The sequence below is a fragment of the Phalacrocorax carbo genome, chromosome Z (genome assembly GCF_963921805.1).
Source record: "Phalacrocorax carbo chromosome Z, bPhaCar2.1, whole genome shotgun sequence".
In the NCBI taxonomy this organism is placed as follows: domain Eukaryota; kingdom Metazoa; phylum Chordata; class Aves; order Suliformes; family Phalacrocoracidae; genus Phalacrocorax; species Phalacrocorax carbo.
Window position 1 is genome coordinate 1,118,404 of NC_087548.1, and position 27,975 is coordinate 1,146,378.

At 44.3% G+C, this 27,975-nt stretch overlaps 2 protein-coding genes across 5 annotated transcripts in view; one reads left to right on the forward strand and one right to left on the reverse strand.

The window, feature by feature from the left end:
- The window catches only part of WDR7 (WD repeat domain 7), a 144,337-nt gene extending 137,213 nt beyond the window's left edge, over positions 1-7,124 (reverse strand). For all 4 annotated transcript variants that reach the window (XR_010370684.1, XM_064438865.1, XM_064438866.1 and 1 more), the window contains exon 1: positions 6,988-7,124. The gene's annotated coding sequence lies outside the window, so the exon portion shown is untranslated. The remainder of the gene's footprint in view (positions 1-6,987) is intronic.
- A 2,428-nt stretch (positions 7,125-9,552) lies between these two features.
- On the forward strand, positions 9,553-27,962 carry TXNL1 (thioredoxin like 1). Its single transcript, XM_064438867.1, has 8 exons — positions 9,553-9,813; positions 12,007-12,103; positions 13,217-13,390; positions 16,954-17,076; positions 17,463-17,532; positions 18,143-18,315; positions 20,900-21,004; positions 27,788-27,962. Exons 1-8 carry the CDS (start codon positions 9,716-9,718, stop codon positions 27,815-27,817), a joined length of 870 nt encoding a protein of 289 aa, XP_064294937.1. The 5' UTR covers positions 9,553-9,715; the 3' UTR covers positions 27,818-27,962.
- The last annotated feature ends 13 nt before the right edge of the window (positions 27,963-27,975 follow it).

Here is a 27,975-nt window from a genome sequence, read left to right on the forward strand (position 1 = left end):
TAGTTATTTATACCTCTTTAGAATATACTATTTTTGCAGAAAAGGGAACTGGAACTTTGAACTGGAAAATGAAGACATCAAACTGAATAGAATTCTTCCTGCTTAATATCCCTCCACCTTCATAGGGATTGTGGAGTTTTTCTCTATCACCTCCACAGGAGCCATAACCCCAGTTTTCTTCCTCCGAACACCCAATTAAGAATGAGTTTGTGTTACTGCACATATACAGGGGTGCGTGTGTGTGTATTTATATAAAAGCATACTTGTATTTATTTTGCTTCACTTTCAAATTCCCTCTCTCAGAGAGACAAGAAATACACAGATGCAGGGATGTGGGAGAAGGCCTTCCTGGAAAGACCTGACAAAAGCAGAGGCTCTCCTTTTCGTCCTCTGCCCCACAGCAAAGGTCCTTTTCTCTCCCTCACATTTTACTGTTTCATAAGGCGAGAGGTGCAACGTATATCACAGCATTACTACCTTTTGCAGTGTCTTAGGGAGTTATTTCCACTCACTTTTTTGGAGTCGCAAAGCCCCTCTTCTTCAGTCCCTTTCCACAACCCTGAGAGGTGCCACTTAGTACTCCAAACCCACAGAGTCTCTCATATTCCCGCTAAATAACACTGGCTCCTCCGCTCATCGCCTACAGCGGCGAGCTGCTACTCAGACCCCTAAGTTGCCACCTCTTTGAGGATGATCCAGAGCAGCGGGGCATGTTTTGCCAGACACAACAACTAGAAAAATATAAAATAAAGATGTGTTTCTTTTTTTCATTCAAACTAAAGTATCTTAGAGTTCCATTTTTCTGCTGCTGCATCTTTGCCTAACTGCAGGCACAACGGCTGAACCACCCCATCGCCTTCGTGTACCGGGAAGCCCCAGCCCATGCAGTACGGCCGTGCGGCCTCGCAGTCCTTCCTCTATCTGGCACTTCCTTTTCTTGACCTGCTGGCTACAGTCTTGCTGACACAGTCCAGCACGCAACTCTTGGCCACACGGCGACACAGCACCTGATCTGCCAGGACACCCGGCTCCTTTTCTGACCAGCTGCCGTCCAGCCCGTCGTCCCCCAGCCTGCGTGTCATTTCAGGTCAGGACTTTCCGCGGCCATCAGGAACATCCCCCCATCACCATGACCTTCCACCGATAGAGAGCAGGCTCCCAACCACATCAGCCACTGTCTGGCCCTATGGATCTTTATTTTCTCCATGAAAAACAATGCGAAAACGGCACTACCTCGGCCATTTTCATGCCTTTGTTACTAGGTCCGCTGTATCGTCAAAATATAATCCAGTTAGAGTTGTATACACAGACATCTCAGTTAAGTTCTCTGTCCTTAAAGAGAGAGTGCTTCTTTAGATTAGCAGACAATCCAAAAAATTTTAAAATATGCTAATCTGCTAGAATAGTCAGGTGACTCAACAGCACTGCTCAGAGGCTGGTATTTAGGCAAATTTCATAAACTAGGATAAAATCCTATTTGAGTAAAGCTATTAAACTGACTCCTTATGTACAACATATTAAACACTGAATCAAAGACGCACATAAACATCTCCATTAAGCCACAGTCCTCTAAACACTAACTAGCACTTTCAGGACTAGTAAGCTATGGTAAACTATTCACAGCTAACTTACCGAACCAAACTGCAATCAGAAACTGTAAGAGTCATTTCAAATCCAAGCCTGATGATAAAGGTACAAGGCAGATGCATAGCAAATTTTAAAGTTAACAGTAGCTTATTGTTCAATATAATCAGGAGAACGGCCAGGTAGGACAGCCACAAGTATAAAGACAAAGGTCAGATGCACAGTCAGAGAGCTTTATAGCAATTGTTTCTGTAACAGATTAACGGTGGAGTCATGTAATTTTTCTGGTCCTCTGCCTTATCTGTCACACAAAATCAACCTAATATGCAGCAAATCAGAATAACACCTGAACAAAAGCATTCCGCATACAAACTACAGCAGGACTTTATCATATGGGTCACTACCTTCTGCCACAACTCACCCTTGGAAACTAAGTCCAGTGTTTAAAAAAATTATTAGCATGCCTGTTAGTCTGGTTTTTGCATATACTTTTATCTTCCCAAGTGACAGCAACAGACAGGCAAAAAAATGCCACAAGCCTTCCTCCACCTGTATAGAAACTGTTCCTGACACGGAACATTTTATTTGCAATTTCCTCAAGTTTTCCCACAGCTTTCACTCACGATGGGAAGCCTCGAGACCTCTTTAAACATAGTAAGCGTCAATTTATTTACCCTGGAACAGCATCCACAATAAGGATTTTTAGAGACAGAAAGAGCACCCATACAAAACTAATTTATGGTAGGAAGCCCAGCAGTTCACGAGAGTAACTTTTCCCCTCTGCATTGCCTCTGGACAATAAAACCAGTTTCCTCTCATGCCTGTCACTAGCAAGTGGCTATCATCCTCTAGCTGGTAGTATTTCCGTGCCCTGTGTGCAGAGAAAGTTGTGGCCAGTACAGCATCTGATGCGTACGTGGATTTCCTTGCCCTCATATAGTCCAGTGGGCAGATGTATGAGGAAAGGTTTAAGAAGAAGAGGGATGACGACGTTGCAGACTGCACAAACAGAAAACAAAGCTAAAGGAGAGGAAGGAAGGCCAGCACATGGGATTGGAGGTGTCTCTAGGGGAGACAACCAGAGGGTACGATTAACACACCTTTCAGTACAACCAGCCACACTGCCCAGCTCATTTGATCGGACGACTTTCAAAGCACAGACGAGGCAGACAGAAGCGCACAAACTCTTCACCCTCTTACAGCACTTAGTCCTACAGTTTGCACGTGTAGCTTTAAACCACCAGTAATATGGCTGCAGCTGCAGAACCAGGAGAGTAACTCCAGTTCTGTCACCAAAAAGAAACCTGGTTTAGGTTTAGTCTACAGGCACTGCTCCTCTGCCACGGGTGGCCCCGCTGGAATCCACAGCTACCTGGGCGCTTTCGGCAGCGCCGCCCGCCTACGGGCTACGCATTGCTCTGGTCTGGAGCAACTCGCAGTGCTGCCTCCCAAAGAGAGCCAGAGCGCATCCGCTCCACACGGACCCGGGCAGACTCGTGGAGTATTTCAGTACTTCTGTGTCCCGTTGCAGCATGGTGGCACGACGCTGCCCAGACCGAGCTCAGCGAGTCCTGGGCTGCACTCGAGCCCGTTTCCCACGGGAGGTGTTCCAGGTACACCAGCTGCACGGGAACGATATGGGGCAGGCCAGGAGAAAGGAACGCTTCTTTGCGGAAAGAAGTAAAAAGACAAATAAATCCACCTTTGTCTTCACAGAGCACAGCAAAAGCCAAGAAGAGCTCCTTCCAAACACAGTTACTTCAATTAAAGCACGTGCACATAAAGAATTAATCTTAGGATATGTGTGGACACTAAAAGAATCTGACAAGAAACCACATCTATGAATTCACTGTTTCTGTATCATATATGCTCTCAGGATGTAACCGCTCCAAACCGAACCATTAAAGGCTGCCAAATGAACATCTGCTTTTAAATAAATGTTAACTGTGCCTACATTCAAACAAAGCAACTCGGAAAGGTTAAGAATAAATCATTCCTTTCCCTATCAATGTTTGCCACATGTTAATGCCATTTTTCTGTATTTTCAGCAGAATTTAAATTACGCTATTATTCAGATTTGCCACCAGTAAGTACAGAGATGGCTGCCATCCATGACATCAGGACAAACCTTCTAAGTGGAGTGCATATTTTCAAATGAACAGCAATTTTTATGCCTAATATTTTTCACGCATACGGAACCTCTCATTCAAAAAGACATTAGTTAAGCATTGTAACACCCCTCCTAAAACCATTTACATAAAGACAATCATACATTTACGGTAAAGGCTCATTTCTGTTACATCGTGGCTTCCATTTGAATAACCCGATGCATTTTATAAAAATCTGATGATTTTAAATTTAATTACAAGTGACCTTTTCCATTTAATGCTTCGGGGTGGAGAAAAAGGATTAATGAGGTAAGGAAATTAAGTACTTCACCCAGAGTTGCAGAAATCTTTTGCTATCAGAACCCATGTATTTAGACAATCACCCCTTTCTTTAAAGAGATGGTGAGTAAATAAACAATTCTGTTATTAAATACAAATAGTAAAGTTTGCTACGTCAATTTCATTCCGCTTGTTTCTGAAGGTCTGCCAGTAATTTTCAGTCTTTTGGAATTAGTTTTGACTCACTACAAAGGGATCAAATGCAAAGTTATTTTTGCTTTCTTGAGCTATCATTAACCTGACAAGATAAGCTTGAGTCACAGAACAGCTGAGGTTGGTGGGCACCTCGGGAGAGCCCACCATCCGAGCCCCTGCAGAAGCCAGGTCAGCTACGGCAGGCTGCCCCAGATCGCGTCCAGTCGAGCTCTGGGTAGCTCCAAGAACGGAGACTCCTCAACCTCGCCTTGTGCAACTTCATCTGGAGCTCAGCCGCCCTCCAGCTGGACGGCATGCTGCCAGCTGCAACCCTTTGAGCCCCACCGTTCGGTGGGTTTTCAGTCCACTTTGCTGTCTGCTTATCCAGACCCATACATACATACAGCTTGTCTACAAGGATCTTATGGGAAGCGGAGTCGAAGCCTTACGATAGTCAAGATAAGCAACCCTCGCTGCTCTCCTTCATCCACTGAGCCAGTCATTGTGCTGTGGGAGACCATCAGGTTGGTTACACACAACTTGCCCTTTGTAAATCCATGCCAGCCAAGAAGTCTGAGGATGCTTTTAGAAAGGTAATGCTTTTTCAGCAAATAAACCCCTGGTTTTGGGGTTTGGGTTTTTTTTGTTTATTTGTTTGGGGTTTTTTTAGCTAAAAGAAATTTTAGACTGTATCTGCAGGATACAAAATACTATAAAACAATATATTGGGTCAGGTCTTACACTTTGACACACATAGCAGATCATTATAATTGCAGCTTGCACCTGATAAGCACGGAACACAAAGCTTAAAGGACAATAACTGTACCTTCATACTTTATCTAGTTAACAGCACACCTTTCTGATTTGCAACCACAAAAAGATTATTACAATGCTATGCTAAAAAGTACTTAAAGAAGTATTTAAAAAACCCATAATTTTTCGCTAAGAGTATTATGAGTAAACAAGTGAAGAATGCAATCAATTCTGTTAGCTGTACAATCAAGAAATAATTTGTTGATGATGACAGCAAAGTCAGGGAACTGGCTTAGCAAAAAGCCAGGTAAATGGGGCGTTTTCATGCCACCCCCATGCACGCGGACACGGACGCACACACAAGCACATGCACAAATGGGGTGGCAGCTGGGCAGTTAAACTGGCAGCTACGTTCACTTTGATACTCAACTTGTTTCAATACACACAAAAAAGTGCCCAGCAGCTGCCACGGAGAGCTGATGTGTCCCTACATAACCAAGAGGTGTAAGGACTTTTCAAAGTCCCCAATTTGTAACACAGCACACTTAATTTTACTACTATGAATATTCACGCTGACCTCACTAACCCTATTCCTTAAAACAGAACTAACCTACTATTTTGAACTTGGTCAAAACTGTTAGGCTACACTGAAGTTTATGTGAAGTTAAAAGGTGATTTCAATCGAGGTAATAACGACTAACAAGCCAGATCATCATTCTCATTATGCTGATCAGGGATTAAAAAGTTAATGGCATCTGGCCTTCCTTTATCCCCATGTACTTTGTCAACTCAAAATTCACCACTTCAAGCCGTCTTTGCTTTTTCCCTACATCAGGAGCTTCGCCATAACGTTGTGCAGCCAGTACCTCTACATCCCCCCGAGTCAATCTACCTGTAACATCTACCTCCAGATGTAACATATCTGTATTTCAAGCACCCTGAGACAACACTTGTCACGGGGCTCCATGTCTTGAATCGGCCGTTACATATTACAGTGCATAAATAAAAAGATCGTGTTACTGTCAGACCTTCCCAATACACTCAGGATAAAAAATAAATTCAACAAATACAAACTTGTGCTCCAAAACAGAAATTGAAAAGTCACTAGTTAAGACACAAGCTCTTCCTTAATCTTTAGGTGGCAGTAACAGCAACAATCCAATTAAAGATTACTGCTTGCCCCTTGCCCCAGCTGAGTGAAGGGCTACAAACGCCTGATTTAGAAGCATTTAACAATATGAAGGTAACCTTACCCCCCAAAAAAACCCCACCACTCCCTGTATATGTAGAAGGTTATAAAACAATAAGGAGGAGGAAATAATGATTTGGGACTCTAAGTCCTTCATTATAACTAACAGACACCTCTGAAAGCCATTTGCAGTTTTTTCTGGCACTTAATTCACTGACACATTAAATCCGCCTATTTTTTTTCCTGTTTAACACCGTCACGATCACATGAAGGACAGTTATCCAAAGCAGCTGCAAAGTAAACTCTAAATCATACCCCCGGTTGCCAGGAATACCACGGCTGTCACAGAAAAAGGAAACAGATTACAGAGGCCGCGATGTGACAAAATTTGGGCACTGAAGGAAATTCGAGCTCCTACGAGGGATTATTTCCCAGAGGTTTCTGTCCGGAGTCGCTCCCGAGATGACCTCCCGCGAACAGAGCAGGAGCCCTTCGTTCCGTTACCGCTGACCGCCGACGCCCGTGACACAGCCGCGGCACCGGGAAAGGCGCAAGCCCGCGGCGGGCACGGGCGGGGGGCGCATTTTGGGCTGAAACTTGTTGAAAGGACAAACCCGGGACCCGGCGCCGCCCGGGCAGGTGGAGCTGGCCCTGCCTCCCGCGGCGCCGGTGTGGAGGCGGCGGCAAGGGCCGGGGGCCGCGGCCGCCCCTCCCGCACAACATGGCGGGCCCCCCCGCCGCACGGACGAGGGGGGCCCAGGGCCGCCGCCGGGGGCCGGGGCAGCGCGGGGGTCGCTAGCAGGGGCCGCCCGCCCGCAGAGGAGGAGGAGGAGGAGGAGGAGGGTGCCCTCTGCCCGGAGGGTGCCGGCGGGCACTCACCTGTCCCCGCCGGGGCGGAGAATCGGGGAGGGTCCCCGGGCGCCGCGGCCCCGCCGCGCTGCCTCGCCCGCGCCCGGTGCGGCGACCAGCTGACGCTGCCGGCTGCCGTGACTCCTGCTGTCGCAAAGCCCCCGGCCGTCGTGACTGACGGCAGGCTGATGCAGCCGGCGTCGCCATGGAGACCGGGCCCGCCGGAAGGCCGCGGGGAGCCGTGAGGGGCGGGGCGGCGGGAGCCGTGAGGAGAGGCGGGAGGGGCGGCGGGAGCCGGGGGGGCGGCCGGGGCCGGAGGGCTCTCCCGGCGGAGGGGCTGTGCGGGGAATGCCGCGGGGACTGAGCGTGAAAGGAGAACTCTGGCGCCGGCCCGGGATGAAATTCATGCCACGGCACGCGCGGGGTGTACGCGGCGCGGCGGTAGGTTGTCGGTCGTGACGTTGCAAAACGGGGCAGGGAAAGTTCTGGGTCTAACTTCTATTTCTACTTTGTTTATCCTGGAACGTGGTTAATTAAGACACTTCATTAATCTCTCTTTATTTTTGTCCCCCTTAACTGCTACTGAGCATTTACGCCTCCTAATTTTTTCAGTTGTTACCACACTCACTTTGCTTTATAAAAAAGCATAGTATCAGGGAACTGAAAAAAAAATTATGCCATTTTTGTCATCAAAAGAGAAGAATCATCCCTATAACGTCACAAAAACTCATCAATAACAAAACTAGGACAACTTTTAAACTAGCACGTTTTGAGGGGATTCCTAGTCTACATGTTTTTCCAACTTTTTGGTAAAATAAAGGGGAGATCTTGGAGACTGTGACCTACATAAGCTGGATTTGTTCTCTGGGCCGTGTCAATGGACCATGCTAAGAAGGTGTGGTAGGTTACTGACTTTATTTTCTTTGCAGCTGAAACACCGCTTTCGCTGTTAGCTTTCTGCACGTGTGAACAATTGGTTTTAGTTACGTGCAGATCAGCAAAGATGTTGATGCTAGTGGAAGTTCAGTGGCAGTTTCCTATCAGCTGTTTTAACGGTGCACATCAGTACATCACAGCTCTGCAGTACAGTCAGGGAAAACTATTTCTGCAGTTGAAACTAGAGAGAACATTTTTCTCTTGGCCAGAAGTAGTGACATGAGTTCACAACTTGCTTTACTGTATGTTGGGATCTAACACATTACCTATATGGGGCCTTGGTGTTGGATAAGTCCCATACCACCAGTTCCCTAAAGACAAAGCAACTCCAGAGCTTTATTGCTGTGGAATTAGTAAGCAATTTCAGTTCAACTGTGGAATATAAAAGTATGGATAAACATTCTTGCCATGTCTGTATATTTTTGATGATACAAAAAAAGCTGAGATACATCAATATATCTATAGAGAGAGAGGCAAATCACGTACAGACAAATGACTCCCGGCAAGTGAGTATGGGTGTCCTGGCATCCAAGAGGAACAGATGCCTGTCCGTAACAGCAGCCTATTTAGATGTGAATTACTTTCAGCTGGGAGAACAGAGATTCTCCAGTTGTCCTATAATAATAAATTCCTGAAGCCATGGTTGGGCAAAGTTATGTGGCATTATATCACAACAGGAGCAGGTATTTTTTTTCTTGCTCTCATGTTTATTAAACTAGCTGCTATAAAAGTTCTGAGTTACAGAAAGCAATATGTTTTCTTAAAATAAGGTGCTAATAAAAACATAAAACATATTCATTTAGTTAAATGCTAGCTACGCTGCTTTATCTGCGTCACCAATGCACACGTTAATGAGAAGGGTCAGCGAGACCCTTTCCTGACCGGGAACCTCGTTACCTCGAGGGTGGTCAGAGGTGGGACACGTGTCCCGGAGGCCTCCATCCCCAGGGACGCTCCGAACCGCCTGGGGCAGGCCCCCAGTGCCGGGGCACGAGCAGTTCCTCGGCTCCACGTCGCCGTAGTGTGAACACACATCAGTGAGCTGCAGAGGCCGCCCGCTGGGGTGGCGGGATGGGATGTTTCGACAACCGAGTGAGTTGCTTTGCTATTTTGTACATCTGATACTAGCAGTCTCAGGCATCTACAGCAGCTAGTGTTGGTTAGAGCACTGCTCTGCTCATCCTCAGTAATCACAGCGGAGCAGTAAGACCTGGGTCAACCCTTGTTAAGAGAAGACTTACAAGATAAAACACGGCTTATTTTTAACTCCACATTTCTAGAACCAGTCCTGGCCAAAGCATTGGTGTGGGACCTGGAGCAGGATGCCTGTGTGCAGGCTCTCCTCCCTGTTCCAGAGGAGGGGATGGCATCTAGCCTCTTGCCAGCCGGGCCAGGCTCTGTGGCTACTCCCAGCAGCGGTAGCCAGCCCTCCTCACGCCGGCAGGACCCTCGGCCGGGATATGGCCGCCCCCCTCCCCCTCGGCCGCCTCCCGCCCTGCCTACCCCAGACCAAGATGGCGCGCCTCCCCTCCCGCAATTCGCCGCGCCTGCCCCTAACTAAAATGGCGGCGCTTGACCCCGTCACTCGCTGCCCTCTCCCAAGATGGCGGCGGAGAGTCACCACCCCGCCCCGCCGCTCCGCCCTTAAGATGTCCGCCCGGCGGGCCGGGGCTGTGGGAGCGGCGCGGCGGCCGCGCCTGCGCCCGCGCCCTCCGCCGAGCGGTGCATGCCGGGCGCCCCCTTCCCGCCGTGACGCTGCAGATAGCAGGCCGGCACCGCCGCCGCCGCTGCCCCTTCCTCAGCGCCGCCTGGCCCGGCGAGGATGGTGGGCGTGAAGGTGATCGCGAACGACACCGAGTTCCAGCCTGAGCTCAGCGCCGCCGGTTCCCGCCTGGCCGTGGTGAAGTTCACCATGCGGGGGTGAGTGAGCGAGCGAGAGCCGCGTGCGGGCTGCCCGCTTCCTTTCACCCTGGGCAGGGGCGGCGCGGGGAGCGCACCGGCGCGGCGGCTGCCACCCCCGTGCGCTCCCCGCGCCGCCCCTGCCTCGAGGCCCCTCGCCCCGGCCTCCTCCCCGCTGAGGCGGCGGAGAGCGGGAGCTGGGCCTGACCCGCCGGGCCGCGTCTCCTCACCGCCCCCTCATCGGCCCTTGCCGCTCCCGCCCCGCTCCGGGGCTGCGGAGGCTCCCCGGGACCGAGAGACCCGCCGCGGGGCCCTCGAGGGGTTCTGGTGTTGCTATTTATTTGGGAGGGAGGTAAGGTTTTAAAGTTGAGAATTGGCGGTTAGCTGGCGAAACGCTGCCTCATTTTGGTCAGTCACCAACTGCCGCAGGTAAGGCCTGCGAACTAATCGCTTCTTTAGCCTAGCGACGCTCCCTGCCTGTAGTATATACATCCAGCCATACAGTCAGAACGCTGTTCCCTATTTCTGATGTTAAACTCGCCTTTCTGCAGCTCAGCCAGCTGCCCCTGCCCTCTGAGCCTGTCATTCTTCAGGTGCACCGAAGAGATCGGATGCTATCCTGGCTTAAAATCCAGCTGTGGGTCGGGAAGCTGCTGTTAGTAGAGGGCAGAGAGCTGCATTGTTTTTTGTTTCTGTTAAAAACATCTGCCTTAATAAAACTTCGTTGGATCCTCACCCTTCCGCCCAGGAGATGGAGATGTCCTTTCCCCCCTCCTCAGCGGGGGTTTGGGATACAAGTGTGGTACAGTCTGGCTCAATCGGCTGCCAAAGGAAGTCTTAGTTATTCACAGTAGTCTGCAAAGTTAGGGAGAGCAGCGATAGCGTTGGGGGTCCTGGGCTCCAAAGTGCACCACGTTACTGTCACGGTCCTAGCTTTTAGCGCCTATACTCTTTTTCCTCATCTTCCCACCCCTTAATTTAAATGCACAGTTGAACCATTCCACTTCCAGTGGCTGCTTGGAGCTCAAAAGGCTTCAGGGCAAATGCTGTGACAGAGCCAGTGTACTCGAAGAGGCCAGAAGAATGACTAGCTGTGTGTCTGAGTGGCTGCTGAGTAAACATTGCTGTACACACATCTGATGGCTGCTGCTTAGTTATGGGGTTGGGCTCTCTTTTCCTGGGTAAGTCGACTTCACCGGTAACTGGAGAGGTGTTGGTGAGCTCAGTAACGCTGCGTCCACGTGTGCGCAGGACAATGTTTTGGTTACAGACAACCCGCTCTATGAGGTTCCAGTTAGGTTGATGTCTTAGTGTATAAATATCTGTGAGTTTGCCTTGCTGTGCTGCTGTGGATCCGTACCTCCTTGGTAAGGAGAGAATAGAAAAGGTGGAGCAGATCTGGTCTGTGCTGTTTTACAGCTCTGTGCTGCCAGATCCGCACTGACAGAGCGCTCTGGTTTAGGTGCAGCCTACGCTGATATGCCGTTGGAGGGACTTTCTACTGGGGTTTTTTGCTGTTTTGCTTTTTAATTGCTTCTTTCACGGCAGGCTGAGGTGTGAGAATATTCCTCTGCAGGAATAGTTGCATCTGTACGCTTTGTATATTCCAGCAAAGGTATCATAATTAACAAATGCATATTTTCAGCCAAGGTGATACAGTTAAGTCAGCAGAAGTCAGGTCTGTCTTACCAGGGTCAAATAAGTATGGTAGTAACTGGGTACAGCTGTAATAAGAATTTAAGGTTTAATGCATTATTACGGTTAAATATTTTAAGTTGTGTAGATTTTACCGCAGGTCCTGTTTTTTCAGAGGAGGTAACGTGGAGTGCTAGTACTAGTTTTCTGTTAAGAGAGTTTTTTGCTGTTTCAGGAAAAACGGGCAACTCTGCCCTCCCCGATGTCACTTTAGTTAGCAGGATTTTGGCTCTCGGTAAGAGATGCTGGAGCTAAACCCAATAGATGGAAAAGAGGAAGTTAGTATTAATTAATAGGTGAAGCTAATCATGTGACATTGAAGCTGTCTGAGGAAGAGGGAATTAACACTTCATGTGTTTCTAAATGTCATTCTTAATTGTATCACCAGGATTGCTCACCATCTGGCAGCCAGGTAGGAAGGTTATTTTCACATGTACCAAGAATGTCCTAATGCTACTTGGGGCAGGTGTTTTTCAAAAAAAGATTGAGTTAAAGTGAAACTGTGTGTTGTTTTCACAGATGTGGCCCTTGTTTAAGGATAGCTCCAGCTTTCAATGCTCTGAGTAACAAATATCCCCAGGCGACTTTTTTGGAAGTAGATGTGCATCAATGCCAGGTTGGTATTCAAAAACATACTTTCAGTTGTAAGAGAAAGAGCAGATAATGTAGTGAATGGGAAACTTGAAGAAAAACTGTTGGGACGGTATACGAAGAGTAGTATCCTGCGGCTGTTGACAAATTGGTGCTTCACAAATAGCCATGCTGTGAACTTCTCCAGAACCAGGGTACGCACAAAAATGTGGACAAACAACAATTTTGTTTAGAAAAGTATTCTTGCGGTTACCGCTGCGATGTCCTTCAGTTACGCAGCATGCGGACAGTTTAGCAGTTCCTGCTGCTTGTACTACTCAGATAATGCCATTAAATGTAGAAGGCAGCACCAGTGTGGGTTAAAGAGAGTCGGTCTTTCCAAACAAATATTGGCGTAATTATTGAGCAAAATGAAAAATGCAATAAACTGATATGATTAGTGGGAGTAGATTCCTCTCAAGTACTACCCAACTGTTTTTAACAGACAACAGTGGTGCAGGTGAGCTATTGATTGACTTAAGGGTTGTTAACAAAAATTGACACTGCTATGTTGAAAGGAAGCGTCTCGAATTACTGCAAGTTATAGTGGATAGAGACGAACGTCAGAGCGGTAACAATGTTTGCAAATGACAATAAATTATGGGAAGTTTTGGAAAAACTACTGTGGGTGTGTAACGGGTAGGAATACAGGTAGAAAAGGAACGGAATTCACCTTCTACAGCAGCAGGCTGCAATTCCTGGGTGTGTGTGAATGTGACTTGGGAGGGGAAGGAATGCAGGTGTGAAGAAAGCTTGTAAACAAAGTGTGTTAAATTAAGGTGTCCTCCACTTCGAGAGCAAATGAGTAACGTGATTTTTGTGGTGTACGTGCAAATCTACTGACAACGTGAAGTCCATTCAAAGAATGCCAGAATGTGTAAAGGATTAGGAGGATCTGAAGATTTTAAATTAACTTTAAATTATTGTCTGAGTTAAAGCTGTTTATAAAATAACAAGTATTGGTTTTGATGTTTGAGGTGATGTAGCTTGATTGATATCTAGTGCATGTGTTCTTATCTAGGTGAATCAAGCTAACGTTTCTGTCTAATATTGGTAATACTCTGTTAGGTAACACTTGTAACTGATTTATGCGTTCTAGGGGACAGCTGCTACCAATAATATATCAGCGACACCAACGTTTCTGTTTTTCCGAAACAAAGTGCGAATCGACCAATATCAAGGAGCAGATGCTGTAGGTTTAGAAGAAAAAATTAAACAGCACCTGGAGAATGATCCTGGAAACAGTGAAGATACAGATATCCCAAAAGGATATGTATGCATCTCTTAAGATAATTTTTTTTAATGTTTGTGTAACTTGAATGTTTGAAAGAAGAAAATCTGTTGCTTTCTAAACATCTAAGTCAAATAATAATATTCAAGTTCGAACTGCAAGTTGTCCATGGCTTCTTTGAGAAGATCCCTTGTCTAGGTTTCCTTCTTCAGACAATATTGAAAAATTAACATGTACATATTTAGGAAGTATGGTTATAGAATTGTAAAATGTTTTAAGAAAAATCTCCAAGCATAGCCCTTAGGCGTTAAAATAATGAACTTAATGTATTATGATGAACTTCTTGCTGCAGCTGCTTATTCTGCTTGTTTCTTCTCAGCCATCCCAATCTGTCTTTCCAAAATGTTTTTCTAAGTGTAAAAATGTCCATGGGAAAAGGCAGTGTAAGACGTGGTCGTCAAAAACATTGAAAAGTTGTTCTAGTAGTTCCTCAAGAAATCTCCTCTATTGTTTATGTGGTGGTAGGTTCATCTGGGGTTTTCCTTTTTTCCTCTTGCTCCCTACCCTTCCTTTAATCCTCTTTATTTCATCTCTCTTAAAACAACAACAACAACAAAACCCAAAACCCTCCAAAAGCAAGAGAGGTTCTGTTGCTGAAGGAATTAACCTTCGTAAGAGTTTAGTTCCATCTTCCTCTATAGCAGCTTGCCCTGAAAATAGGATGCCCTTGGGAGGCTGTTGTTATGTAAACGGTATCTCATGATATATATTCTTTTGCCTGATTGCTGATGTTTGTAAAAGTGGATGTTATTACAGTGTGTTCTCTTCAGGCTGCTTCTTGCTTCTGAAAGAATAACAAGGATATAAAAATACATAAAGTAAAGAATGTCACAGGAGTAGTTGGAGAAGATGATGTGCCTGATCTGAGTGGCCCACGAGAACTACTTCTTGCTGACTGTGAATTTGCTTTCAATTTAATGCTTAATGTGTATCACTTTGCTTCTGTAGGGGTACTGCGGATCACTCCAGCTGATCAGGCAATCACAGATAACGTAAACTCAGTAAATAACCTGTAATTCTTTAGTTATTTGTAAAAAAAAAAAAAGTGAACATTTCTACATAGATGTTCTCAGACTGAATGGTTTTTAAACCTTGCATTGAAATCTCTCATAGCTAAAACTTGCTTTTAACATTTTTTTAAGAATTTAAAAGTTGGTATTCACAAACAGGTTTGGTTTCTTTATCATTGCATGATTTGCCTATGTCTCTAGGTAGATGAAAACTTTGTAGGGATACTTGAGTTTTTGGCCAAAATTCCAATAAGCGAGCAATCTGCGTAGAAATATTGGTGCTCTCAGGAAATTATTTTCACCATGTTCTCTGTGTTTTCATGTTACCTCACGGCAATTGTGTGTTGCAAATCATAAGCCTGTCTGACAGCTGTACGAGCAAACACATGTAAATGAGAACTCTAATGTGACTAAACACTTTCCTAGAGCTGTCATCTTAGACCGTATTCTCCAAGCAATCCTTGGTGTAATATTACTCCTTAAATGAGACTGTCTATTGTTATACCAGAAGTATAAACGCAGTTACGTGGGGTATTACATTTCGCCTAAATCCTGTGTCACAGTGCAGTGCTTAGCTAGCTGCTGTAGTGCGCGCATTACTTCGCATTAGCAAATGTACTACAGTGAACCTAGCTGTGATGAGTATCTATAGAACCCAAAATTATGTTGTTAAATGCAAAAGCAGGTTTTTTGGAGGTTAAGTATTTTAAATTCACAGCTAGCTGTATCCTATCAGGCAAATGTAAGCAGGATGCAAATCCAGCTGAATATTTCTCATTTAAATAAACTGCAAGGTCACAGGCCACTCGAATTTCTAGCAGTTCAGATACTTGCTAACTGTTCCACAGCATGTGTTGTGCTTCACTTTATACATGAACGCTTACACTGATAATTATTGTGGAATCCTCTGTGGAACTGTGGGAATATCAGTAGACAAAGGTTCAGCTTGTTAGCTTTGGAGCCCTGAACACGCTGAAAACTGTTTAGGTAGTGGGTTCAGGTCTGCTTGGCTAGATTGGTTTTGAGATGAAAGCACCATCTTCTATTAAAAGTTAGCCTTGTAGGAGGTCGTGTCTTACCCCTGTGGATCGGGTCCTGAGCGTGTTCAGGGCTGCACGAGCCAAGCAGGAATTCCAGTTGACCCGTCGGTGGTAGGCTGAAATGCTATTTTAGGATATGCTGGACCCAAATTGGACTGCTGCTGGCGCAGGAAAGCATCCTCATCCTCTTGTGCAGCTGTGCATTCCTTCTCTGTTCTTACCTCGTATCTACTGAGTGCGCAAGTCGCAAGCTAAGCCTTCGTTTGGTGTTGGGAGAGGGATAAGGATTTTTCGCTCCCTGCAAGAGCTAAGGGAAGTGGCATTCAGGAGCTGAGTGGCATCCTCTCAGCAGCCTGTGCTCGGATTCTGTTTGTACTGTGAAGCTATAGCCTGAGTTGTTTTAGGCAGTGATTTTCAAGCTAGTGTGTGCTTTTTTTTTCTTCCAAGAGTGGTATATTATTCTTTTGGACCTAATGTATGCCTTTAGGAAGGGTATTTTGGGTTGTCATCCTAAAAATTCCTTTAGTTTCTTAGGTCTGAACTTTTCTATGACTGTACACTGGTCTTGAATTTGTACTGTTGTGGCGTGAGGTGCTGATACTCTGTCTCAGGCCTTAAGATAAATTCTTGATTTAAAAAAAAAATTTTATTTTAGCCTGGCTTGCTCTGCTTCAGCTAGACTTAGCTTACTTTAGTTGCAGGCAAAAAATTCTGGTTATCTGGAAATTGCTGCAGGGTTTTCTGCCTCTGCAATAATACCACCTTTTAAATGGCTTGGAGCATGAATAGTGGTCTGCTTTAATCTGAGAACACGTGTATGTTAAAGCTTTTTGCTGGACCCTTTACAAAAGAGCTGAGCAAACCAAACCGCTTCATGACAAATAGTGTAGGATCTGTTTTCTGTTCTGTGTTTTTACTGAAGTATGTGGAGAAAGGAGTAGGAAAAGGTTTCATCAAATTGATTTGTATCCAGTGCTGAAAAAGAAGGCTAGCTTTGCATGTAAAACCTGGTAAGAGCTATAGTGGTGGTCTTTCAATTTGTTCTGCAATATATAGTAATTTGGGGGGGGCCCCGTTTCTGTTTTGGTGGGTGTTTTTTTTGTGTTAAGTTGATCATAGCTCCAGTCTGATGTCAGTTTGTCTGTGTTGTGGCGTGACTACACTTCTGATAAACAAGACCACAGCATCAGATCTGAAAATTCTCCCCGAGCCTGCTTTCTTATTCTCAGAACATCAGGCATGTGTTCCGGGGGTGCAGGATTTTGAACGGAGGGGAAAAATGTCGCCCAGTTACAAACAGGATACATCTGAGTACTACAGTATTCGTGGGTTTTGTTTGTAATGTCTTTTGATATAAGCCCCTGAGGTTTTCTGTGTGTCTTGTTATTTTAATCTGTTGAATGAAGAATTTCATTCATTCCAACGCTTACTAATCCCAGATGAGTTCGTGGCGCGCTTATCGTGGGCTCAGCAACACTCTCGCTTTTACTTTCAGATGGATTTAATGCCATTTATCAATAAAGCCGGCTGTGAATGTCTTAATGAGAGCGATGAGCACGGATTTGACAACTGTTTACGTAAAGACTCTACCTACTTGGAATCAGACTGTGACGAGCAGGTACAGTAGATACTTATAAGTGATATATTTCCAATGATGGTCTGGTCTGCAAGCATTTTTGTTTTTTTAAGAACTTGTCTGCTTTATATTGTTACGGTGGTGGGAGTGTTGTGGTAGGAGTGGCAGATGGTGGTAGGATGTAAGTAAAACTTGTATACAAAGGGCGTTGCAGTGTTTCAAGTTTCACGTCCCTCTGTGTATGGAAAAAATCCCAAGCGGAGTAGCATTTGCTGATATTTTAAAGTGACAGACTAGGGCACATGTGGAATCTAGTGCAGGTAAGTACTTCATTTCAAAGCTAAGACTTAGTTCTAGTTAATTATTGTACTATGTTTGTTTTAAAGAGTGAAGAAAACGGTATTTAACAGCAACTTTTTTCTCTGCAGCTACTTATTACTGTAGCTTTTAGTCAACCTGTCAAGCTTTATTCTATGAAACTTCAGGGGCCAGATAACGGTGAGTGAAGTGTCTGTTCAATCATATCTTTGAAACCAAAATTTTGCCCGTTTAGCTGAATTTTCTGAAAATGACACTTTAGTCCCTGGAACCTTTTACCTTCTGAAAACCCCACATTATTTTCAGTAAATTTGTCGTAACTGAATTGCATAACAAATGATCTCATTGATCTTTTGCTGACCGTGTGTGTGGGCATTTAGTATGACACGAAAGTATTTACTGTAGTTTGATATGCTGCAAAGAGAAACATTCAATTCAAGAATTAATGTGAGAGCTACTGAAAAGCATAGCTTAGTTTTTGTGGTAGCTTAGTTTATGTTATAAAACTGCTTAAAGTGTTCAGGTGTTATATGAACCAGCAAAACTATTATTTTTAGACTTTTTATTGGATTTTTTTCTGTGGAATTCTTGTCTCTGACACGTAGGCGAGTAGTGCGACTTTGGATGTCCTTCAATATGCAGGGTGGTGATGTCGGACTGGCAGATAAGACGCTAGAACTAAAGAAGCTTGTGCTTTCTGTGAGTGGTATCTAGAGACGGTGATAAGTGAGGGCTTCTCAAGCAGAGTTTTGAAAATATATTTAAACACCGCTGCTATATTTTAACACAGGGCAAGGTCCAAAGTACATAAAAATTTTTATCAACCTTCCTCGGTCTATGGATTTTGAAGAAGCAGAAAGAAGTGAACCAACTCAAGCCCTGGAGCTGACACCAGATGATATTAAAGAAGATGGTATTGTCCAGCTTCGCTATGTAAAATTTCAGAATGTTAACAGTGTAACTGTAAGTAAAGTTCCTGTTCTGAGGTCTGTGCAGGCTGACAACTTCATAGGCTTTTAAAGCTGTGCGTATTTGTTGATTGCACTGCAAATGCTCTTGGTTCCTCTCTGCCACTTGCATACTGTATGTTTATGCTAAAAGTATTTCGGGACTTGGAGGCGAGACAAGGCCATGCGCACGCAGTGTCTCTTTTGCCCTAGCATGAGACGTAAGGCTCACTTTCACCTCTTTGTGAGCTAGCCTGCTGATTAACACCACTTGTGTTTTTACTGACATACCTTCTTGAAAGGCATCTTGCCTTCATTTGAAGAGTAGAGGAGACAAGGAATCCAGTTTCTCAGTAATCTGATTGCAGAAAGGACAGATTTCTCCGAATATCGAGTGAAGTGCTTGCAATGTCTTTACACTCAGTATCTGCTCTCTGTGAGGGCTCTTAAATGCTGTAATCAAAGCACCTTTGTCTTTTAATGAGCTCCAATTCTCTTGCTGTAAGAGACTTTCCACAGATTTCACATCGGGTTTTTGACTCTTAAGCACAGGTGCCATTTCTCCTCTTCCATTTTAAAAATACAGGTTCTAGTGCAATATGTGCTATGACTAAACTGATGCTGGAATTGCCTTATGCTTGGCATCACCCTGGTGCTGTGCTAGCCTGGTTTCCTGCAGTGTTGTGTTGAACTGTGTTTGCAGTGTGGCCCTTATTCTTCAGTGGAAATGGTTTTCATGGCCTGAATTATGTGTTTGCAAATGTAGGGACTTATAGTTGATTGAATCAAACTATATCTGAGCGGGCTGGCCACAGAAATCACCAGCTTAATATCAGTTACAGGTAACTCCAAAGCATTGTTCACCCTCAATCTTTCATCACGCTTCTGTAAAAAGAAGGTGAATTTCTGAATTACCGTTGTTGGTCTGCATTTTAGATCAGTCGGCTACTTTCATCTTCAGCGGTGTTTACTAGCAATTAATTTAAATGTAAAGGGAGGCAAACCAAAATAACTCCTTTTCACGTCTGTTATATCTACTGAGTTACCTTTTGAGACCAACTTTATCCTCCCACAAATGACATGGAGATCGGTCATGTGGGCTTGTGTTCCACAAAGCTGTGCTGGCACGTACGAGTTATGTATTCTGTAATAAAATCCTGTGTCAACTTTAGACAGGATGATGCGCAAACTCCAGACAAGTGATAAGGTGATTAAATAGATGTTCTGCTTGTTCGCTGCCTTTGCGTGTGGGCGCTGCAGTAGCACTCCCCTAGTTCCTAGCTAAACCTGGATTCTGTATTTAAGACTTCCTAAAAATGAGATGGCCCGTCATCTTGTCCACCACATGGCATTTCGGTGCAGGTGATGAAGTTCTGCTTGCTTATGGAGTCCTGGGGATAAAAATCTTTGGTTCCTAATGAACTGGAGGAGGCACAGTTGTCATAGACACAAATTATACATGGCAGAAAAGCAGGACAATCAGAAACACTTACTGAACTTTCCATGTTAGTATTGGCAAGTTCTTAGTTTATTGTTATATATTATATCACTGCTAGGTTTGTTAGTTAACTTACCTGGCTTTTTATTACTAATTCTATACCCTGTAGTTTCTAACCTATATGATTCATCATGTCTAATGCTGGTTTTCCCCATTTGTGGTGTGCTTCTCTTAATTACTGCTACTTTAGTGGCATTTGTTTTCTCTGTACTTGTTGAACTTTTCCTGCCATTACTGAGACAAAATCTCTGAGCATGTTGCAGTTCACCTCTGGCAAAAGCTGGTCCTCGACATGCTCTTCCATTTCTTTCTGTCTGAAGAGTACTTTCTTCAGCATTTCAGCCCTCGCCTTCCATACCTCTTGTTTGTAGAGGAAAATAACACAGCCTTCCAAGTACAATGAAGCCGCTTGAGGCGGTGTGTGTGTCCCCTGGTCTAGATCAGCGGTCCATCTTGCTTATCACAGGCACCTGGTGGTGTCACAAAATAATATTTAAGTATAGGGCAAGCACGTAGTGACGCGTACCCTCCAGCATCTGGTGGTCTGCGGCACGGGCAATTTCATTTGGCCACTTTGAAAAGTCTAGTGGTTCCAGCAGTAATTCCTTAGTTCATATTTCAAAAGAAGCTTGATATTTGTTTGAAACCCTAAAATAACCTCATAGATCTAGTATTCGTGCTGTAAAACACACCAATACGCAAGCTGTAGTAGTAAGCTACACACAAATAGCCTTAGGGGCTTCAGCAGGCATAGTTCAATTGATATTTAACTTCATTTCAAGTCAGATTCCAGTGAATAGTGAATTGTGAGTTCTTAGATCCTGTTTTTGCTTGCCGAATGTGGTGTCAGGTTGAAAGTGGAAGCTGGGAAAATCCAAGCTGTGTGGGTTTTCTAAAAAACCACCAGGAAAATAATAGCGTTCTATATAATCAGTATTTAAAGTAATAGGACGGTAGCTTTTCTAAAGCCTACGGAGACCTTTATAGTGGGAAAAAGTGTTAATTTGGTTAGTTCAAAAATCTCGGGCACTTAATGTTTTTATGTATTAATTCAGGGATGGACAGTTTACCTTAACTCTTTTGTTTGGGATTTTTTCTGTAGTTGTTTGTCCAATCCAATCATGGTGACGAAGAGACAACAAGAATTACATACTTCACGTTTATTGGAACTCCAGTCCAAGCCACAAATATGAATGACTTCAAGCGAGTGAGTCCTCTTTCTTCAAAGCACTTTTGAATGTTTTAAATCTACTAAAAAATGGGTTGTCGGAACAAATGCACTTGGTTGTTACTACAATTCCACAACTTAAGGTAGTTTTGGCATCTGAAGGAAAATGCGTAGTTTTATCTTACAGATCCTACAAGTTTTGGTTCACGAACTTTGTGAAAATAACTGATAAGAATGTCTATATGAAAACTTGAGGGACTGTCAAGCTATTTACACTATAGACAACGTTGGGTGGTTTTCTGAACTGGAGACTTACGTCTTGATTTTGCAGCTTGCTTTCTGATGCTGTTCAGGAAGTAGAGAAGCAATTGCGTATACAAATTAGAGACTCCTTGTGATTGGCTTGATTTGTACTTTGAAGGATTTTACTCACTGGACAGCATTAAGTAAGCTTGAGCTCTGAAAAATAGTTGGTCACAAGATGTCTGTTATTAAACATCTGCTTTTTGAAGAGGCAATGAAGAGGCAAACAACTTGTTACAGTGTGACTTTAGACACAGTAGTGCTGAACAATAAGGCACTCTCAGTTCTTGATTTTTGAGAACGTGAAATGGGTTTGAAAGGACTGAAGCTTTAAAGCTACTTCCAACTCTTTCAAAACGTAATGTCTTTTTAAAATAAACTGCTTTAAAACAATAGCCTTTGTAAAAGGGCAAATACTGCTGTAACACCTGCCTACAAACCGCTGTGTAGGTGACCAATAACATGGAAAGCACCATGGAATTTATTACACAAATAACCTATAACTTCAGAAGGTTAAAAACATTAACGCTCACCAACGTGTCACGTACTTGGAATTTTTAATGTCAAAAGTTTTACACATAGAAGTTAAGATCAAGTTAACTTAATTCTTACCTGCGAAGATATTAATAGAAGTTTAATAGGTTCTCCTGCCTGTCAGTGAAACTTGAAGTCATTGAAAAAGTTGTTCTAATGTACTAAAACTAACTGGATATCAATTTTAGACCTTCCTAACGTAGCCCTTCCGATTCTCCCCAAACCAGAAATATGTTAATTGATTTTCAATCTGCTTACATTTTTTTGTTTTATACGGATTTATACAGTTTTGTCAGTACTTGCGGTACTAGGGCATGCCCTGCAATGAGTTGTGCGATTACTACTTTACCATTGTAAACCAGCAGTACTTTCTGGTGGTGCTGGGGAGGGGATGGCACTCTGGTTCAGTACTTGAACTCTGTCTCACTTTCAGTTCTCTGTAAACTCTTTAAATTTAGTTTTGCTTTCAAAAGTTAAAGTTAGTGTCAACAAGTGTGCTCTTTAAACCTGACCTTCTGACTGTTAAAGTAGTGATTTTTTTTTTTTTAATTGATAATCCTGATGGGGATGCACTTGGTAAAGCAGTTCAGAGGGGTTTTTTTGCAGAACGTTACATGGCTTTGAGACTAGTGCTGAGCCCGCACAGCGTGCATTTCCTACAGTATGTTAAGTTGCACAGACTGTCAGTTTGGTGGGCACAGTACTGAAGTAATGCCTTAGCCTGAAACGGGCTGCTCTACCAATCTGAGCTCCGGGCAGTGTTTGTGTGGTTTTTTTATTCACACATGCCCTTGCACAACCCTAAAAGGCATTAAAAATAGCGTGGGTCTCCAGGCATTGCCTCCCCCTGCATAGTTAGAAGGGATTTACAGCTCGCTCTCGGTTCGAGACGCAGTGTGGGTGCTTGGACGCTGCTGCGTGGCCTGGTAATACTGTGCAAGTTAACAGTTCTGGTTTCCTTGAAGTTTTGCAGGTGGGTGTCTTGGCACCGTCAAGGAGTGTGCCTTTGTGTCTTGTGACATCCATTTAAATGGAAGGGGAGGGGACACAAGCCTACAAGACTGTGTACACCAAACAGTCGCAGGCGTTAGCATTGTGCTGGTGATGTCGGGATGTTAAGGAACTGGTCAGAACGGCCTTAAATAGAGGAGCCGGTGTTACGGAGTAGCTAATCCTGCCTCAATTCAGATATTCATCGACACTATATGTAATATTCCTACTTTGCTTCCTGAACATGTCGTATTAATAGTAGGCTGTTAAAATATTTCATTGAAACAAATGGGCTGTGTAGTGTGGCAGAGTTGCCGTGCTCTTAGGAATTTTAACTTTTGTTTCCTTTCTTCCAGTGATCCTGTCAGTTACGAAACATTAATGTAGTGTTGGTCATTAATTACATTTAGGTTTGCAGATTAACTGGGAAACCTTCTCTTTATTTTCATCTCCTTGAGTAGTTACCCACACTACTCCTCACTGCTTTCATCTGTCTCACTCCCTTATCTCAGCCTGTCTCTGCTGTTCATATTTCTAGTCTAATGATAGTAGAAATAGTATTCCAGTGGGATTAACAAGAAGGGGGAATGCTTTTTTCCCTGGGTCCGGGAAGTGTAAGAATCTGTTAAATATCTTATTTGAAGGGCTTGAATTAAGAAGTGGACGTGAGTGTGATTCCAGTCGTGTTCTTAACGATTGATCACATCGCTACGCAGTTGGTTGTACGCATATTCAGTCTCAAAGTGAAAAATAACAGCACCACATTGGTTTCAATGACTTCTGCTAAGGATCAGGCTAATGTATTTTGCTTCCTAATTGGGATGGGTTCTGAACGCATGCTTTTAGTGGAGCAGCTTACTGCTCAGCAGTTACTGAGGTATGTAACTGCAGCTCCTCCGTCCTTCAGGCAGCTGAGGAAAACTCAGGTTTGCTCGTGTGGTGCTCTGCTAACAGCAACAGGGCTGTCAGAAGGATCACCTCTTCTTGCTCAGGGAGTTGGTTCATGTGTTTAATATAAATGAGGTGTTGTTTCCAATACTTACACTATCAAATAGAAAGCTGAAATTCATCTACTCTGAAAAATAACAGAAGCACTAAGTCAGTCCTTAGTGATGTTGGCCTCAAGTTAGTTTGGGTATACACAGAATCATGGGGCAGCCCAGGTTGGAAGGAGCCACAAAAGATCACCTGATGTAGGCTTGCATAGGAAGGTGAGCCTAGGTGAGGTTATCTAGCGCCCTGTCCCATCGCATCCTGAAAACCTCCAGCAGTGCGGCCTCTGCCACCTCCCTGCGGAGGTTGTCTGGTGATTGACTGGTCTCACTGTAAAAAAAAATTTATTTCACTTCATGTAGCTGATATTGCTGCATTGAGTGAGTGAAGTTACAAAAGCTGCTTTCAAACTTGTTTCAATGTTTTGTGTATCGTGCTCCTTTGACAGCTTGATTTTTATCGTCTGGGGAGGAGGGAAGCCTTTGGAGTGGTCGAAAAGGGGGACACCAAGGAAAAAATCCATGCTTAGAACTGACTGCAGTGCAGTGAGTTAAGCACAGAGAGTAGCAGGGAGAGACCTATTCTTTGCCCTGTTTAAATGAAGAGGCCCTCAACAGCAGAGGGTTAGGATGAATATTCCCTTCATATACATATTAAATATACTCTGAAATGCTTTTGGAAAAGCTTGATTTAAAGGCACGTTTGACCGTTTTTAAAAAATACCCTTAACGCTAGAAGTGTTTAGGCTGCTGTTCCTGGGCCTGCCCTGAGGCATAACTGATCATGCAGCGACCATAGACTGCATCTGAGTCGTCACAGGTTGCGCTTGAGACTCGCTTCCGATGCTCGGAGGTGCCCAGTCGGGCTGCTTTGCTGGGCAGCCAGCTGAAAGTGTAGAGTGACGGTGCGAGTCTGGGGGTGCTTACTGATGGCTGGTAGCTTCATGTTAGGTAGGTTCCTGGGAAACGTTTGGTTTTGGAGGAGCGTGCAGCCGTTGGTGTCCAGTAGAGCTCTTGTTTATTTCTGGTAGTAATGAATAAAACAGTTCTGAGGTTGGGGCATAGATGAGTATCGACAGGTGGTGGGATGGGATTTTTGTCCCCTCTTGGTTGAAGGCTTTCTTTCTACTCAGAAATGTTCATTTGTACTACATGCTGCTGCTTTTTTTTTTCCTTGTAATATTTTGTTTGGTTTTCAGCTTAACTTCCCATTTCTAAAGAACTAAAAAGGCAGAAGGAATTAAAAAGTAATAAGAAGACTGAAGTGGTCTTGCACTACCCCTTCCTTGCTCCCTCTGCTCACCTAGCATCTCTTTCACTGTTTCCACAATCTCAGCACCTTCTCTGCACCTTCTACCATGAGGAAAACCTTCTCTACCTTCTGACTCATCAAGTCATCTTTCCCCGCCCCACTCCAAATCTTACCTTAAACACATCTCTTTACCTTTCAGTCTTACCAAATTTCTGTCCCACTGTTACCCTAAACTTGACGTTTTAAAGGCGTACCATATAGTACTCTTCCAAACTATTTTCTGTAACTAATTTTGCAGCCTGTGCTGAATTCTGTAAAGCTGTTTGAGATGCAGCTTGTGAAGTGCCTTACCAAGACTTCGCTGCTTTAAATATCTTCTTGGAGGTTCGTGCTCTTTGTGTGACCCTTCAGTACGTAGTAGGCAAGCCAGAAGGGGCTGCAAAGCACCGCCCTGTGTTGTCCCTGCTCGGGAGGCACAGTGAGGAGCTGGTGAGTGTTCGCACGGACGTGGCCTCTCATTGGGGATCTCCGACAGCAGCTTACTAATTTTACTTGCTCGACCTCTTTATATTTAAAACAAACAAGCCCAACTCTACTCCAGAGGGTTCAGTAATAAAGTGTTTACAGTCCTGCTCTTGGGAGTGAACCAAGAGTTGGTTGTGTTTCCGTCACCGTCAGGCTCTGGATTGTTGCTCGGGAAAAAGCCGACCAGCAGAAGAGAAGCCTGCTCCAAACCCATCATCATCTGTGTGGGAACTGCAGGCTGTGACCACCCCCATAGGATGCGCTAGATGGCAGTTCTCCCTGTAAAAGGAAGGAAAATAGATCTACTTCTGAGAAGAATAACGACCGTTGTTTGGTTTAAGTGTATATGGCCCGTTTCCGTTTGGGAAGGTGGATGGGATGGTCAGGAAGTGGGTGTCTGACCTGTGATGACAGAATAGCTGTATCAGTGTGATTGATTTTTCGCAGATAATACACATGGGCGAGTTGTCAATTTCTGCCTCAGACTGGTATAGCAATATTTTTTCATTCATGTTCCACACTCGCTAACACCTAATCTTTAATCTTTTAACTGTGTTTTTTGTTTTTCTTTTTTCTTTTTTTTTTCCTTAATCTATGTGTGAACCTAGTTTGGTGCTTTGGAAACACACAAAGAATAAATATTGCTTCTTGACAACTTTAACCGTATTTTTTTAACTTGATTAATTGGATCTTAATGCCAAGTGATTGGGCTTCTGACTTTTCTTTTCCTCCTTTCCTCATGTTGTCAGATTGGAGCTTTCCTGGCCTTAAGCATGAGGTTGAATTTACAGCTCAGTGAAATGCTCCTGGTCCAGGGTTCCTTGGAGGTGAAAATGGTCTTTAGAAGTACTCTTAACGAGTAGATCTCAATCCTTTGTGATGGTGATAACTCAGCTGACCAAAAGCAGCTGGACAGTGGAAAAATTCTCCTTGAAGTTTGACAAGAAATGGCAGAAGGGGAGGATCAGGAAGAATACTTCCAGTGGGTCCATGAGCCTTCCCGAGCTCAGGGCTCTGGGTGTTCTGGGTTTTGTGGGGTTTGGTTTTGGTTTCCCCCCCTAGTTCTGTATTTCACTATTGGCTGTATGAATCTCGTGTGGTACATTGTCACTTAACTGCAGGGGAGATCAATACAGAACACATTTGCTATAGCAGTCAGAATACAAGGAAGGTTTTACTCCTTCATTTTCAGCATTATTACGAGTAGTAACAGGAGGCTCTTTGCTCCATTAGTGTGATTGTCAAATCTCTGGTCATGTGAATTCTGACCCGGCCTTGCCAGGGCCGTAAGTGCTGCTCTGTAGGTAGGTGGAAATGAATTGGGAATCGGCACCTTGCCCAAGGTCCCTCCTGCAGTTTGAGGGCTTAAACTTTAAGATTTACTTTTTTTATTTTGCTTTGGCTTATAAATGGGTATTTTTTCAAGGCTCTGCAAGAGCACCAGCATTATGTCTAAATCTTTTCAGAAAAGTGACTAAAGCGGCTTCGTTTTGTGCGCTCAGGATTTTGTGTTCACTGCCCTCAAGGAAGGGGACTGGACACCCTTGTGCAGCGAACCGCGCTGACTTTAACCCTGCACCGCAGCATAGAGGGTGCTGGAGTTGCGCTGGCTGCGGGCTGGCGAGGCGACGCCCCAAAGCCTGGTGGCAGTGGTGGCGGCCCTTCCAGAAAAGGGAAGTGCTGAGCTGATGCCAGGTGGAGTTTGCAGAATTGGAGACTGGAAGGAGGCTTGGTAAGGAATAACTTTTCACTGAGGAATAACTGAAAATCAGGTGACTTCCAGATGTCCTTATAGCCTTGAGCTGCATTAAAAGGTCAACGTTCTCAGTGGGGGACAGGGCAAGGACGCCAGGGGAAATGAACAAACTTCTCTTGAGCACCCAGTGGTTCTCCTCCCGCTATAATATTTTTACGTAGCGTATTAAGGTTGAACGCTTGGTGTATAACATGTATTTAAGCGTGGTCAGTTCTGTTGCAGTTACTGCCTCCTAACTCTTCTCTAAATGAGACTGACAGTTTGCTGTCTGAGTACTGAAGGTGAGGTTTCTTGTGTCTTGCACCCTTAACCCTTCAGAGGGATTCACAGCTTCTGCAAGTGCTACGATAATGCATGCTTCAATGCGTTAACTTAAATTCAGTCGGACTGGTTTATTTTGAGACTTAACTTCAAAAAATACTTGGCAGGACTTTTTTGGTTAAATTATGTGATTTTTTTTCTCTTATCAGGTAGTTGGCAAAAAAGGGGAGAGCCACTAGGACGCAAAAGACACTGGAAGGCCTTATCGCAATCAAAGAGATCTTCACTTTTATTTACGACTCCTGGATAATTGCTCGACCATAACCAGAGACTGTCAATCTGTTTCATTTAATGCCATTACCAATAAATCATCGCTTTTGTTGAGATGGAGTTTCCC

Excerpts from the sequence above, each read along its gene's own strand:
- TXNL1 (XM_064438867.1), top strand. The coding sequence starts at position 9,716 with ATGGTGGGCGTGAAGGTGATCGCGAACGACACCGAGTTCCAGCCTGAG. Across the intron at positions 9,814-12,006 it reads GTGAAGTTCACCATGCGGGG|ATGTGGCCCTTGTTTAAGGA; the intron begins GTGAGTGAGCGA and ends TTGTTTTCACAG. Across the intron at positions 13,391-16,953 it reads CAGATATCCCAAAAGGATAT|ATGGATTTAATGCCATTTAT; the intron begins GTATGCATCTCT and ends TTTTACTTTCAG.